The 14,225-nt window shown below is 46.6% G+C and overlaps 1 protein-coding gene across 1 annotated transcript in view; it reads right to left on the reverse strand.

Moving 5' to 3' along the window:
- The window catches only part of ABCA12 (ATP binding cassette subfamily A member 12), an 82,250-nt gene that overhangs the window by 2,952 nt on the left and 65,073 nt on the right, over nucleotides 1–14,225 (reverse strand). The window contains exons 41-51 of the mRNA XM_018071936.3: nucleotides 11,253–11,307; nucleotides 10,361–10,538; nucleotides 8,455–8,570; nucleotides 7,546–7,705; nucleotides 6,001–6,269; nucleotides 5,174–5,381; nucleotides 3,093–3,202; nucleotides 2,387–2,531; nucleotides 2,121–2,255; nucleotides 735–838; nucleotides 387–479 (exon numbers count right to left, since the gene is read on the reverse strand). Coding sequence (XP_017927425.2) covers nucleotides 387–479; nucleotides 735–838; nucleotides 2,121–2,255; nucleotides 2,387–2,531; nucleotides 3,093–3,202; nucleotides 5,174–5,381; nucleotides 6,001–6,269; nucleotides 7,546–7,705; nucleotides 8,455–8,570; nucleotides 10,361–10,538; nucleotides 11,253–11,307 — 1,573 coding nt within the window. The remainder of the gene's footprint in view (nucleotides 1–386; nucleotides 480–734; nucleotides 839–2,120; nucleotides 2,256–2,386; nucleotides 2,532–3,092; nucleotides 3,203–5,173; nucleotides 5,382–6,000; nucleotides 6,270–7,545; nucleotides 7,706–8,454; nucleotides 8,571–10,360; nucleotides 10,539–11,252; nucleotides 11,308–14,225) is intronic.

Here is a 14,225-nt window from a genome sequence, read left to right on the forward strand (position 1 = left end):
TCTTGCATGGCCTCTTTGGGGAAATCTAATCCAGGCAGAGTACAACTTGAATGGGGTCAGGGTTGTTAACCTGGAGTGAAACTTAATAAGAAGCCAAGCTATTGTTAGAACTAATAAAATAAAAGTTCAACCCTCATATGCATTTCACATTTGCAGCAGTGAACTGATTACTTTGGGGGACATGTTTCTGGGAAGAAAGGCTGTGAGAGAGAAGAAAGTGCATTAGTTAACAAAGAATTTCAATGGTGCAGTAAGAAACATAAACCAGAAAATGTCATTATTTTGATGCCCTGTTAACACAGGTCTCATGTTCTGAGCCCTCAAAGCTGTAGGTCAGTAACTCCATACATGGTTCAGCAAAAGTGAAATAGGTCCATTTTACTGACCTGCTCTTGATGTGCTGCAAAGAGCCAATGCACTGGAAACTCCCATTCACCATGATAGCCAGCCTGGTACAGAGGGCTTCACACTCTTCCATGCTGGAAAACCAACCCAGAAGCTCCAGTAAGTCATTGAGAAGGTATAAAAAAAATGGTTGTTTTAGTAATCAGAGAACATGACTGTTCTTCCCTAAAGGATTGTGAGTCTCTGTGGGCACCCACATTCAGCCACAACAAACCCCCAAACCTGTCACGGCTCTGGAATTGTGCAAGGACCAACAGGGATTGCGAGGGATGGGCCTCTCCATACCTCCTGCCAACCCCAAAATGGGGGCAGAGCCACCCCAGCCCTACCTGTGGGATGTGAGTATCACCGAACACTTGTTCTGCACTTCCTCACTGATGATTTTCCAAAGGTGGCGTTTAGCATTTGGATCCATTCCAGAGCTCGGTTCATCCTATTGGGAAAGACAGGACTGAATGTAAATTTGCACTCAAAATCTGACCTCCCCAACACTTGTGCTGTTTCCAGGTTCATCCTCAGTGTTATATTTGCTATAAGGATGCACTGGTACAGAGTTGGGACAAGGATTATCCTCAATTGCATTATGGATTTGACTGAGATACCCCACGCCCCCTTCAAGCAGGAGCAGGTCAGCTTGACTGAGCTTCCCCTCCTTGCTGCCCTGTGGAGCTGCACAGCTCTCCTGACAATTGGAGAAACTTGCAGCCTCCACTGGATGCAAGGAACTGATGGGCTGTGCCAGCTCCACCTTAGACCAACCCCTCTGTGCTTTTTACACCACAGTGCTTGAAACGCCCAAAGCCCACAGCCACCACCCCAGACAAGGAGCTAACAACAGGCACGTGCCTCTTTATCCTACACTGGTGAAGCACATGTTGCATTTCTCCACTTAGAGAGACAGCAAGTGAGAGATGGCAGAGGATATACCATCTCCTGTCTTAGGCACTGCTGATGAAATTGTCAGCCAGCTCCTGATTGACAAGCTGCTATTGTTGAGGACAACAGCTTACAAGAGGCAGAAATAAACCAGCTTGGGTTCAGGCAGCAGGCAGTACAGAGGGAATTTCCCCACTACCTATTTTTATTCAAATCTTTTATCTCACAAAAGCAGTAAGAGCACCAGTGTGTGGTCAGAAGCAAAGGCAGCAGTGCTGGGCTCAATACAAGTTGAGCTGAGGGAGATTTATGTCCACCAGGTATCAGACTTAATGTCGGGAATCCTGCCCACAGAGCTCTGCACACATTCAGTACACAACAAGTGGGACAACTGCACAAAAAGATATGTTTTAGCAAGGGCATAGCTCATGGAAGAACTGGCAAGCTCAAAGACAAAAGGGGAAGCCAAACCTAGAAAAAAAGTTTTATGTTCTAATGCTGAGGGAAATTGCTCCTTTGCTCTCCTACAGGTTTGAATGTCACTTCTGTTGGAAGACTCTGCAGGTTAGTCGATAGGAAAAAATCGATTGGCAAATATAAGACCTATTTTTGACCTCTGAAAGATGCTATCAGAGAAACTAGCAGAGTCACCACACTCTTATGCCCTCAAGGAATATCTGAGTGTTTGCTGGCACCTAAAGTTTCCTGTGGTGCCTCTGTTGTCAGGTTAAGCATGGGCATGTTGGGAGTGTCCCCTAAGCTGTACCTACACTCTTACAGTGCCCCTGCCAGCCCAAAGACGTGCTCCTCCTGCCCCCAGCAAGGCCCCCATTCCTCACCAGCAGCAGGATCGATGGATTCCCAATGAGAGCCAGAGCAGTTGACAACTTTCTGTTGGTGCCATAACTGCACATGGAGGTGACTCTGTCCTTGTAGGCCATCAGATTCAGCCGGTGGAGAAGCTGGAGTACAACCTATGGAGCAAGAGTACTGCTTCCATAACATGTCCAGATGAATTACCACACACACTTCTACTGAAAGACTAATGTAAAGGCTCTCAATAATGACAAACAAATGCTGCAAGTCAAGCCCCAGTGTTACTCACTCCCTTGATGTCCCTCTCTGGGATGCCGTGCAGCCTGGCATAGTAATACATGTGTTCCTCCACCGTCAGCAAGTCATCCAAGGCATCTTCTTGAGGACAGTAGCCAAAGAGTGACCAGTGGGCCTCACTAATGTCATTCAAGGACCTGTGTAAGGAAGTTGGCAAGTCACTGTACGTGGACTGAACTGCCAATGCACTCCAGAATCAAACAGGAGTGAGAAAACCCCTTTCTCCAGCTTCCTACCCCCTTTCCCAACCCTTGAAGGAAAATGCTATGAATCTGCAGACCTCCAGCTTTCAGGCCCTCAGTTCTAGTAAGTAGCTCTCCAATTAGTGCAGCACCTCAGGTGGCACAGCTGCCACCCTACCTATGCCTGCTAAAGTGCGCTTTGAGGTGAGTCCTACTGGTCTCCAGATCAGAAGTGGGAGCACACTCCAAGGATCTGAGCCTGATCGCATTTGCAACGGAATAAAGTGGAAGAAACACCTCTGAGAACAGCAGAGGCACGGCAGCAAAATGCAACCCCCTAAGAAGCAACCATACCACCTTCAGAGGATGAATTCCTTGCCTTATTTATTTTTGCTCTGTTTTGAATGTTTTCTTTTGTTTCAGACTTTCACATTTCCTTTCCTTTATCACCCAGCCTTAAAAGCTGCTCAGGTTGATTTGCTCACGTGCCTTCCCCAGAAATCACATCTTCCATACCCAGAATGATCCTGGACCCGCAACCTTCCGCTGGATGCTCCGATATCACCCGTCAGCATCTTGAAGATCGTTGTCTTTCCAGCTCCGTTCACACCAAGCAAGCCAAAGCACTGGGTTGTGGGAAAGAGAAGCAGAAATGTAAGTGTGCTGTATTTCCAATGCAGAAATCCTGCTCCGAGAGGAGTGCTCAGTGCACCTTGTCTCCTCTTTCTCCAGCCCCCTGAGCAAGATGGATTGCGGGAGAGGCAGAGGAACTCAGCGCATACCAATGTTATAATGGAGGTTGTTTATGGTGCAATATTCCGAGCCTTATATTAGGACCGTTTGTTTAATATGGTGAAGAAGCAGGGATGTGTCTCTAATAGAGTCATTCCTTTTCCTGCAAGGTGCATTTCTGCAGGAGCAAATCCTGATTAACTCATTTGTGCAAAGCCTCCCCTTGACAGGAACAGAGCTGCTCATGGGAATGAGGCGAGTGAGGTTTGGGCTGTCACTGGTAAAACCTTAATGTGACACAAGATTTTTGTCAAATAATCTCAGTAATGCACTGCATTAATAAGATTAAGAACTGGCTCCCTGTAGTGCAGTTCCAGTATCTCATGGTAAAATTCATGTTTTATTACTAAGGTTGGGTAAATGCAGTTACGTGTTGCATAAGCCATCACCATTGTGCTGATAATTACTATTATTTTGATATCATTAGTACAAACCATCTGATGTGAAAGTTATTATGTGCTGGGCCCACTGCAGATGCACAGCATCGACCTAAGGCTCTTCCCCACCTTGAGGTTTATGCAGAGACAGTATCTGTGCATGGTCTGTGGGCAGGGCCAGGGCTTCTGCTGACAGGTGGGGAATGGCGCCCTAAATCCCACCAGCAGCAGGGTGAATTGTGCCAGAAGTCAGAGAACTTGTAGGAGAGTGGAGGAATGGCTGACTGGCTCCAAACAACCAGGTGGGAAGTGAGAGGGGAACAGGGTGAGCTGTGCAGAGGTGGGACAGGCACTGCTCTGGCACCCACCCCTTTTAGCCTCAGTGAGCCTTTGGCCCACACCGAAATGGTGACGGCACCGCATCGCTGCCCCAAAACGGTGGACCATGGATGAGTTAAAAAGTTTGCTAAGTTAACGTTTGTGAAGTGCCTTACTTTGTCTGGATGTTGTTATAAAATTTGCCAAGTACCTTATTCTACCTTTATGTCCTAAAGTTTGTAGTAAAAGTTTGTTATTGAACCTCCTGATAACTTTGTTGTTCCTCTGCTGCACCACAGAGTAAATCCAACTGCCTTCCCCCCAAACCCACCAGGTGGGACGGACCATTACAGACCTCAGTGCCAGTTGGGGCTTAGAAAAAGTCCTCTGCCAGAAAGACCAGAGCCTCAGTCTCCATGTGAGGCTGCTGTCTTGCCCAGCGCCTTACATCCTTTTATCTCGGTGGGATCCAGGCAATTAAAATAAATCAGGTACCAAGGGTTAATGCCAAGCTTCCCCTTGTCAGGTCAGCTGCACAGCGTGAGGTAGAATCTGGTCTCCTCTTTCCTCTGGATGTCAGAGGTGCTCTCTGCGCTCCTATCTTTTCACTTGTCAGGAAAGAAACTGCACTGACATGACCAAAGAATCATTTTTTCTTTAGTTTTAAGTCCTGATTCATGAAAATGTGTGTTCAGCTGAAGTGATTTGTCTTCCTCGATGGGAAAACACGATGGTCTGACTCACAATCTCCCACGCAGTTCAGGTGAATAATTTCAGCTGGACACATTCTGCTGTCTTCATTTACCACCTGGTGACCCCCAGTGACCCCACAAGGTGTGCTGTGCTGGGTGCTGTGCAAACACAGTGTGCAGATATTTTCTCCATCAATTCCCATCTACTTCCTCTCTTTCTAGGGCCTTCAAACTGTCACTTGGTGTCCCAAATCCACAAGGAACCTTTCATCACTACTGTAACCCCAAGAATGAGGCAAAGGAAGGAAGAGGTCAGAGCAGGACAAACCATTACAGCTGTGCTGGGACAGCAGCAAGGGCTGGGAGAGAAGACAACAGTGACACTGGAAGGTGCCCACAGCCTTTTCCCCTCACTCACCTCTCCAGCAGGAATCCCAAGGCTGATGTTTTTCACAGCCACGATGCGTTTGTGAGGAAGGTGGTAGATCTTTGTGAGGTTCTGGAGCTGCACCACGTCGAAGTCAGCCTTGCCAGCCTCCACCCGGCTCCTCTCTGCCTGCACGTCCCCGTCCTCCTCCGCAGGGGGCAGGAGTGATGCTTTGCCGTGCACTCTGTCGAACAGGAACCTACGGGGAGGGCAAAGGGACCTTTCCCTCAGGAAGCAGACAGCAGAGGCCTCTGTGCTTGGGAGAGATCCTAAGTAGCCCCCCTGTGAGGTCCAGGGCATGCATGAAATACTCAGATAGACAGGTTCTGTTCTTTCCTGATATTTGCTCCATTTAGGGAATTAAAAAGCCCAGTGTTCTCTTTCTGCCTAATTTTTTTCCTCTTTTTCAGCAAATATTGTGAGCTGGAGAAAGTCCTGCCTTGTGGACACACTGCTATTGCAGGTGACAGGAATGTTCTCACTCCTCTTTGAGGAGAGGGGGAAATTCAAAGAGAGGTTTTCAATGGACTGGCTGCTCTCACCAACCTCTCACCGAACTACTGAACATCCACCCACCAACCCCAGAGCCCTGCAGTCCCAGCCAGCACAGAATGCCAAGGGACTCTGGTAACCTGCACTTCTGTTAGTTAATATTCCACTTACTGGGACTGCTGCCAGAGGAAACTTACTCCATGTTTGCAAAGTGTCTTGGAAATTTATGGGCTTCATAATTGACAGTGATGGTGTGAGAGCCCAGAATGAAACCACTGAGCTCTGGCTTGGTCTGTTTTCATTGCGGGGCTCCAGATGTTACTTACTCCAGTATGTTGCTCCAGACTCTCTGAATCATCCTGTCGTGTACTGTGAGGCGAATGGCAAAAAACACAGTGCCCTGGATAAACATGGCAAACAGCTTGGATGTGGTCTTGTCCAGCTCAAAGGTTTTGTCAGGGTAATCCACTCCATAGGCTTTTAAGAAGCCCAGCAGTGCCTGATCCTGCGACAGTTCAATCAAGCCATAGCCAAAGCAAAATTGTGGGAACAGAAGGAACGCATGCCTTAAATTTTCAGCAAGATCACGCAAGCCCTGGTAAAAAACAAAGAGCAGCACAGTCAGTCACTGCTTTTATTCATGGAATAAATTCATAGGTTTTACTGTGGGACTGAAGTGTAACAATTACACTGGGATTTGCTTGTGTCTCAGAGCAGAGATAAATTGAGAGCAAAGAGCTCTGGAGACAGCTCGTTTCACAGGCACAAGGTCATAAAAGTCAACAGGCAGCTCTGAGGTTGTGATCACCCATAGTAAACAGCAGCCAGTTCCCAGTGTGGTCCCTCACTGCTGCTCCAGCCACCCGGAACCCAGCCATGGGACAGAGCTGAACCCTGCCACTGAGTTGCACTGTGCCCCCCAAAACTGTATGGCACAGCTCCCCTGCAGCACTATCTGATCCTTTGGAGCACTGTCCTATCTGTTTTCCTTGGACAAACATCTCCATAAAAGAGATTTGTCTTTACTAGATCTAGAAGGGCTTTTCCAGCTAATTCATGGCAAAGCAGCCCAGTGCACAGTCTCACAGTAAAGGTTTGGTACATCTCTAGCAGAAGAAAGGATTAGTGCACACGGCAAAGTGGAGAGGCAGTAAATTAGCTTGGAAAGAGACTGACTCCCTGCCATTGGGGCACAGAGGGATGAAAGATGATCATAACTGCATGTCCCTAAAGTCCAGGGGGTTGCTGAATAAGCTCCGTTCAGCTAGAGAGAAAAATCCAACCCAGCTATTGTTGTACAAAGTAATTGCCCTCCATAAAAAAGGAACCTAAGTGTAAGGTGTACATTTTATCCCAGGGATATCTCAGTTTAAGAGAAGGCTTTACTTTAGGGAGTCATCACCATCTCTAAGTCATTTTTCATTCTTGCAGGGAGAAGATGACTGCATTACAGATCTAGATGACAGAGAGCTGAAGCTGGCTTAATGCAGCACATCAGGCCCAGGGCAGCGACATTTAGTTGTTACTCCCCACAGTTTGTGCTGCAAGAACTCAGCAATGCTTTGAAGTGTCCATCAAACATCTCCACCCAGCTCCTGCCCTTCATTTTCCATCACCAGGATAGCTAGAAAAAGGGTCCCCAGTTTTCTGTCTCTCCTTTTGTGTTCTCCCCTCTGTCATCACCATTTTCTTCCCTGCTGGGGGTGCAGATTTACAGACAAGCAGGATCCATTTGTGACTTGTGTCCTGTCTGTAGGGAACCCCAAGTCCTGTGATTAATGTCCAGCTGCAAAGGACCCAATCAAAGCCACCAAACCCACAAGAAGCCTCCTGCTGTTTCACCAGGGGTTTAGTATCAGTAGGGCTTCTACCTGGTCCGTGGCCTTTTCCTGGGAGAGCAGAAATACAACCGAGTGCGTGATAATGGTATTGATGCCAAAGAACAAGTTGACACAGACATACACGATGAAGGCCATCCCTGTTTCCTTGAAGAACCCAGCCAGCAGGTACATCCATGAAAATGATGCATACCTAGGAATTACCAACAGTGCAGAGAACACCACAGTAACTCAAAAAGCTACTTTGAAAGCAAACAACTGAAGACATCAGACAATCATAGAAGGTTTGGGTTGGAAGGGACCTCAAAGACCATCCAGTCCCACCCCCCTCTCAGGGTCAGGGACACCTTCCACTAGCACAGGTTGCTCCAAGCCCCATACAACTTGGCCTTGAACTCTTCCAGGGATGGAACAAAACATAGCAGTTCTGTTTTGGCACATGACTAGATTTCCACATTACAGAGCTTAAAGAAGGAAAACTGACTTTGTGTCTGTTAGAATTTGGAGACAAAGTTTACAATACATACTTTGAACATGGAACCCCACCTGAAAACAAACAGACTGGGCCGGGAGGATTCAAAGGCAGGGAGACAGTTTGACTAAGTCTTCCTGAATTGTGCTGCTGTTTATTTTGCTCTCTGATATTGAAATGTCTCTATCTCTTGAACTTTGCCATAGTTCAGTAAGCATTTGCTTACAGCTTGGGCTGTCACTGGGACCTTGAATATTTCCATATCCTCACATAGGGTTTCCTTTGAATAAAGCAGGCAGCAATGGTTCACCTCCCTGCTCCTGCAAGGAGTAACTTGTCACTGTTTGTAAAGTGTGTGTCAAAGGAAAAAGCCCACATATTCCCCCCTTGAATTTCAAGCTGCAGCAGCCTGCAATATCCAGTTCCTCACTCTGCGCAGGGATACTTAAATAACTGAACTCCACACTTACCCAAACAGTAACAGCAGAAGAAATACTGCCAGTAAGTTACTGTTGTTGCAGAAAGCTGGGATCTGGAAGGCTGAAATAACTCCTACTGAGAGTCCAATAGGGACCATAAAAAGTACCTGCAAAATGATATTAAAAAGATGTTACTGGGACAACAGTTCTTAAACATTTCCCTAGAACAATGCAGAAGGAACAAAGCCAGGACTGAATTTGGTCCCACAAGTGCAGCTTGGGCATCCTAAGGGAAACCAAACACAGGTGGGTCTCAGTCCTCCCCAGGCTTGCAAGTGAATTCCCGCAAAGCCTCAACACTGAGGACCACAGGCAGAAAATACCTTAAGAAAAGGTTGTGAATAAAAAATGCCCCTTTGGGTTTTCTGTTAGCCTTGCAGTCAGACCACTTCATTGTGCCCTGTAAATCTAGTCTTTATAATGTTGAGCCAAGCCAGAGAGCTTCCAAACATCTGCCTTGAGAGGTTCCTCTCTTCCCCAGCTTTGGGATTTAGCAGAATTTACTGGCAGGGATTCACTGAGAAATATCAAGTTGCCGAGAGTGCTGGATTAGTTTCAGCCCGCTGAATACTGATTGTGCAGGGACTCCAGGGATTTTTCCACAGGCTGATATACAAATATGCAGTGCTGGGGTGAGTGCCTGGATCAGGGAGGCAGGCACAGGCCTGCTCCATCCTCCCTGCTGTGCTGCCAAGCCAGGTGCAGCCACGCTGCCTTCGGACCCTTTTTCAGCCCCTCCTTGTGCTGCTGACTCCCACCCCAACCCCTCCAGGCAGGCAGTTGTGATGCTTTGGTCACTGCCTGGTTGGTGTGTGTTGGTGTTACCAGAACACCCAGAAGCTTTGGCTGTGCTCTGCAGAAAGAGTCAAGGCTTCCACTCCCCACAGGATTTCAGCCCTTAGCCCTCCCTGCACCAAAGGGGGCTGGACACCCAAATGCCCTTGAAGATTCCTTATTTTCAGGAAGTGATTATATCACTGGGATTTTAGGCACTAGCAGAACTGCCTCAGTAGAAATTTGCTGGATACATGGAGTTGATCCCCATTACAGCACAGTTGGCAATGCCAAGGCTCATGAGCTGAGCTTGCCTGTGCTGGCTGTTCTCTGAGGGAGGGTCTGACCCTACACACAGGGAGCAACTCATAAGACATTCAGTCTCCAGACACTGTGCATATTCACCCTTTTAGCTCAGCAATGCTTTCCAGCAGGGCTATTAACCCACTGTACCAGGAGGAAATTGAACTTCAGGGAGAACAAGGGCATGCCCACACCCTGGAATGCAGCACAGTTCTGGGCAGCTCAACAAGGAACAAACTGGCAAATCTACACAGCACCATGAAAAGGAACTTGCCCAGGTCCTGGAAGACATATACCTGCATTTGGATTAAAAACCTTTATAATACATAATCTTAAAGAGATCATTCAACCCAGAAATGGATTTTTGCCCAAGAGAGTTGTGTCAGCTGTAGGATGTGTGCAATGCCCCACCCTATACACCCAGAGTTCCCAAACACAGCTGTAGCCTTGAGCCCCAAAGCCTCACCCCAGATGTGTGGGGCCTGTGTGACAGCGGATCCAGCCCTGCAACTGGCAGAAGAGCAGCTGGCTGCTTCCATGTCAAATGGGAACCAAGCTCCAGCCTGTTCCATGCTGCTCTCTGACAAATGTGCAGCGCTTTGCACACACTCCAGAGAGAAGGAATGCCTTTGCTTGGCAGAACCCAGTGTTGTGGTTCGCACTTAATAGTCCTCAGAGCCCTGGAGAACAATCACTACGTAACACTCTGGGTAGTAATAATAATAAGTCTAGGCAATGAACTTTAAATAAAGAACTTCCCCCCAGCGCCCCCCGCTGTGCAGTGCTACTCTTGGTGCATTTAGGAATGTGAATTATTTACCAGATCATAAACGAAGTTAGTCACCCAGTAGGTTGTCATCCCAATGCCTGAAATATGCTGCAGTTGTTTGGCTTTGGTTTGATGCTCTTTGACCATGTAGAGCACAAAGCTGGCTGTCGTGATAGAGTAGCCAACCAGAACAGACATGGACACTATGATGTCGAGTAAACTGTTGAGCCTGGGGAGAAAGTGAAGAAGGATGTATGTGGTGAGTCAGAGTGGCAGATTTCCCTCTCTGAAGAGGGTTGTTCAGAGCTCAGAAGCAACAAGGTCCTGTCTCTGGAACAATCACGGAACGGTTCGGGTTGGAAAGGATCTCAAAGACCATCCCATTCCACCCCCCTGCCATGGGCAGGGACACCTTCCACTATCCCAGGTTGCTCCAAGCCCTGTCCAACCTGGCCTTGGACACTTCTAGGGATGGGGCCAGCCACAGCTTCTCTGGGCAACCTGTGCCAGGGCCTCCCCACCCTCAAAGGGAAGAATTCCTTCCTTTCTTTCTTTCCTTTCTTTCCTCTCTTTGCTGATGTTAATGAGGCCTAGAAAAAGGACTCATGGCAGAGTCACAATGCTGAAGGGCCAAAAGGAAAATGATGGCATTATTATTATTATTATTATTATTATTATTATTATTATTGTGCCAAAGCACACAAATCTGGGATGCCGTAACTGTGGCCTCCAGATCTATATGGGATCCTGCAAAGAAACCCTCATGGGAATCAGCTCTAGTAGCAAGCAAGACACTATTCATGAATAGAGGGAACAAGAGAGAACAGTTTCATCGTTTAGAGAAAGGTATTCAGTAATTTAGGTTGGTTTATGGTTTCCAGGAAGCTGATTTGCTCCTTTTGAAGTTGAAGAATTCAGGCATCAGCCAAATGGATTCTCTTACATTACTTGCTCTTGACTCTGTCCTCCAGGATATGGGTGAGCTGATAAGAAAATACCTACCAAGAAAAAAGAAAACCACAATAAGAAAAGAAATTGAAAATGTGTCCAATTTAAAGCTTTCTTCATCAGCTCCTGATATTGACAGTAATATTGACAGCAATACAGAAAACTGTGAGTAGAGAAGAAAAGCAGATCAAAGGTGCTGCTCTGTCATCTCAATGTGATCTTGGGCAGAATCTTGAGCACTCACATTTTTCCTATGACTTCCCTTTGCTGCACAGCAGATCTGAAATTCAAACCCTAGGCCTTGTTTGTGCATCTGTCTGGGTGACAGCATCATTCCCTTCAGCACTCCCACACCTAAAATTAGGCACATGCTTGTTTCAGGTTAGATTTTCAACACTGACACATTCAAAACTGATGGATATGTTTGATTTTAAAGCTGCTGTTTGATGATCTCTCCTCATTCCATTTGTTCTTTTATCATCAGAAACAAATCTTTCCCTACTGCCTTTCTTCACAACTATTACCTTCCTGTGACATATGCCTTCCTCAATATGGGAACTGTGGAGATGTGAGCATAAACCCAAGTAAGGTACAGACACTTTTGTCCCCAGCGTGGCAGTGAGTTAATTCTGAACTATTCCTTTCTTAAGAAAAACAAAAAAAAGAGCACTTTGTTCAAAGGAACTAGTAAAATCTAGTTACTGCATCAGTAAGTCCCTGGGATTTGTCGGTTTGTTGTTTTTTTTTTTAAATCCTTTAAAATGGGTTTGTATCAGGCACAAACTGCAAGAGAGAAATTCTCTGCTGGTGTGCAGGTATCTTCAGATTTGGCGTAAGTACTTCTTTACCAAGGAGAACACTGAGCCCAAAATATACTAACATTGTTCATCACAGTGATTTTGCTGTGTTTGGAGGCAACCTGTGCCTACAAAACTGAAAAGAAGAACATGGGAGGGCTCTGGTGGGCAAGTTCCATCCTCCAGTGCAGGTCTCTGCCATGGTCCCACCAAGAGACAGCCCAGCCTCTAAGACTCCTGCACCTGAGAAAGGGTTTAGATGTTTGTGTGCCTAAAAATGAAGTTCTCAATTCATATTTAGGCACTTCAGTAAATGCTCTGGTTCGCAGGGAGAGCTGCTAGACAGATTTTCTAGAACATCCCACCTCTGGAGTTTAAGCTCCTTACAGCCAGGTGCCAGACGAGGAATTAGGTGACGAAGAATTATTCTGGGTTATTTTCCCTAGGAATGAGCACTCTGACATGGGGATCAGGAAGGAGGAGCCCGTGGGTTTAGCTGACCAAATGCCATACTAAGCAAATGAATTTGAAAGGAGGATTTCATAAGAAATTAATTTTGGAGGAAAAAAACCTCCAAAACCCAAACCTCAGTCTTGTCATCAGGGAGAGAGATGGAATTAAAATCTTGGACTGCTGATAAAGACTCACAGACAGGAAATGTTTCCCTTCTCCAAAAGGGAGAGAGAGAAAGATGGATATTGTCTGTCTAATCTGTTAATACTTCACTATAAAGCCATTTTCCTTTACTGAAGTTTAGGCTAGAAGTCAAAATTTCCATTTCAATGCTTTCTCTTTTTTGTTGGTTGGGATTGAGAGAAGAGAAAGCACAATATACATAAGTCAAAAGCTATTATGACTTGCTTAGTGACAGGGTAAAAAGCTTTTCATACATTTTTTTAAAAAATATACACAATCTAAGTCAAACCTCCAAAGCAAGACTGGCACCTCTTTCCAGCTGCTGAAGTGACAACACACTTTTATCTGGCCATTTCAATGGTTCTTAAACCATCATTTATTTGTCACAACAACAAATAGATTGAGCTGCCAGGACCGTACCCCGCAGAACGTCTGTTCAATTGTATTTCAAACTGGATTTACTCTACCTCAGGGGAGCCATCCTCATCCATTCACTTTATTTCTCCCATTCTATGGCCTGGATGATTAGTGGGAAGCAGAGAATTATCTGTCTGGTCATTTACTACTAAGCACTTCTTTCCAAAAACACATAAGGAGCAGGACAGATGGAATAAAAACTGTTGCTATTCTTTCCCACTGAAAATCGTTATTTTGCTGGTATAAAACTTTCCCTGTGCAAACTTCCTGGCTGTTCACACGAGCTTCCTGCCTTTGCTCTTGCTACAGCCTGTGTTGGGAATACTAAGACAGAGCAAGAAGCTTCTCTGCTTAATTATTCAGCTGCTCTGGGATGATCCCACCACTGGAAGAGCCTGGCTTGGGTCTCCTCTCTTCACAGCCAGGCAGGGGCTGCAGCTCTGGGATATCTGACCTGGGGGGCTCACTGCAAACTGAGGGGGGTGTTTTGGGATGGTGAGAGGGACCAGGCACTGGTTCCACTTGTGAGGGGACCCTCGGTGCATTGGTGTGTGAGGTGGGAAGCAGGACATGCTGGTTTGACTTGCAGTCAGCATCTGCTGTTTCTTTAATTCATGGTGTGACACTCAAAGCTTCAGACCCGTGCCTGTTCCATTCTAGCTCAATCCAGACACGTCAGTGAGGAACAGTCCTGTGAGCCAGGAAACACTGTCACCTATCTGTGTGTCCCCTGGGACGGCAGGACACTGAGGTGAGGGGGGCTGGGCTTGACCAGGATACAGCTGGAAGGGCACCATTTGTCCAAGAAAGCCAATCAGGAAAGCATTTCTGCACACAAATGCTGCTCTTAGCAGAGCCCAAAAATTCCTGCATAAGATTTCTCAAATTGGCATCAGCATAAGTCTCTCTCTTGTCCCTGCAGCCCCTTCATGTCTGGAGACAGGCATGCACACACAGACAGGCTTCTGCCCATGCTGGAAAGGGAAAGACAGGGTGCCCTGCTTTATCAGCAGGAATTTGGGTTGCTGCAGTACATTACCAAGCTACGAGAAGAGATAACCCCAAATGGGCTACTAACGCTCCTTGGGTCTGTGTATGTCATGTGTCAGAGGAAAAAT

This window comes from Manacus vitellinus, unplaced genomic scaffold, assembly GCF_001715985.3.
Source record: "Manacus vitellinus isolate BGI_N305 unplaced genomic scaffold, ASM171598v3 scaffold_20_pilon, whole genome shotgun sequence".
NCBI classification, from domain to species: Eukaryota; Metazoa; Chordata; class Aves; order Passeriformes; family Pipridae; genus Manacus; species Manacus vitellinus.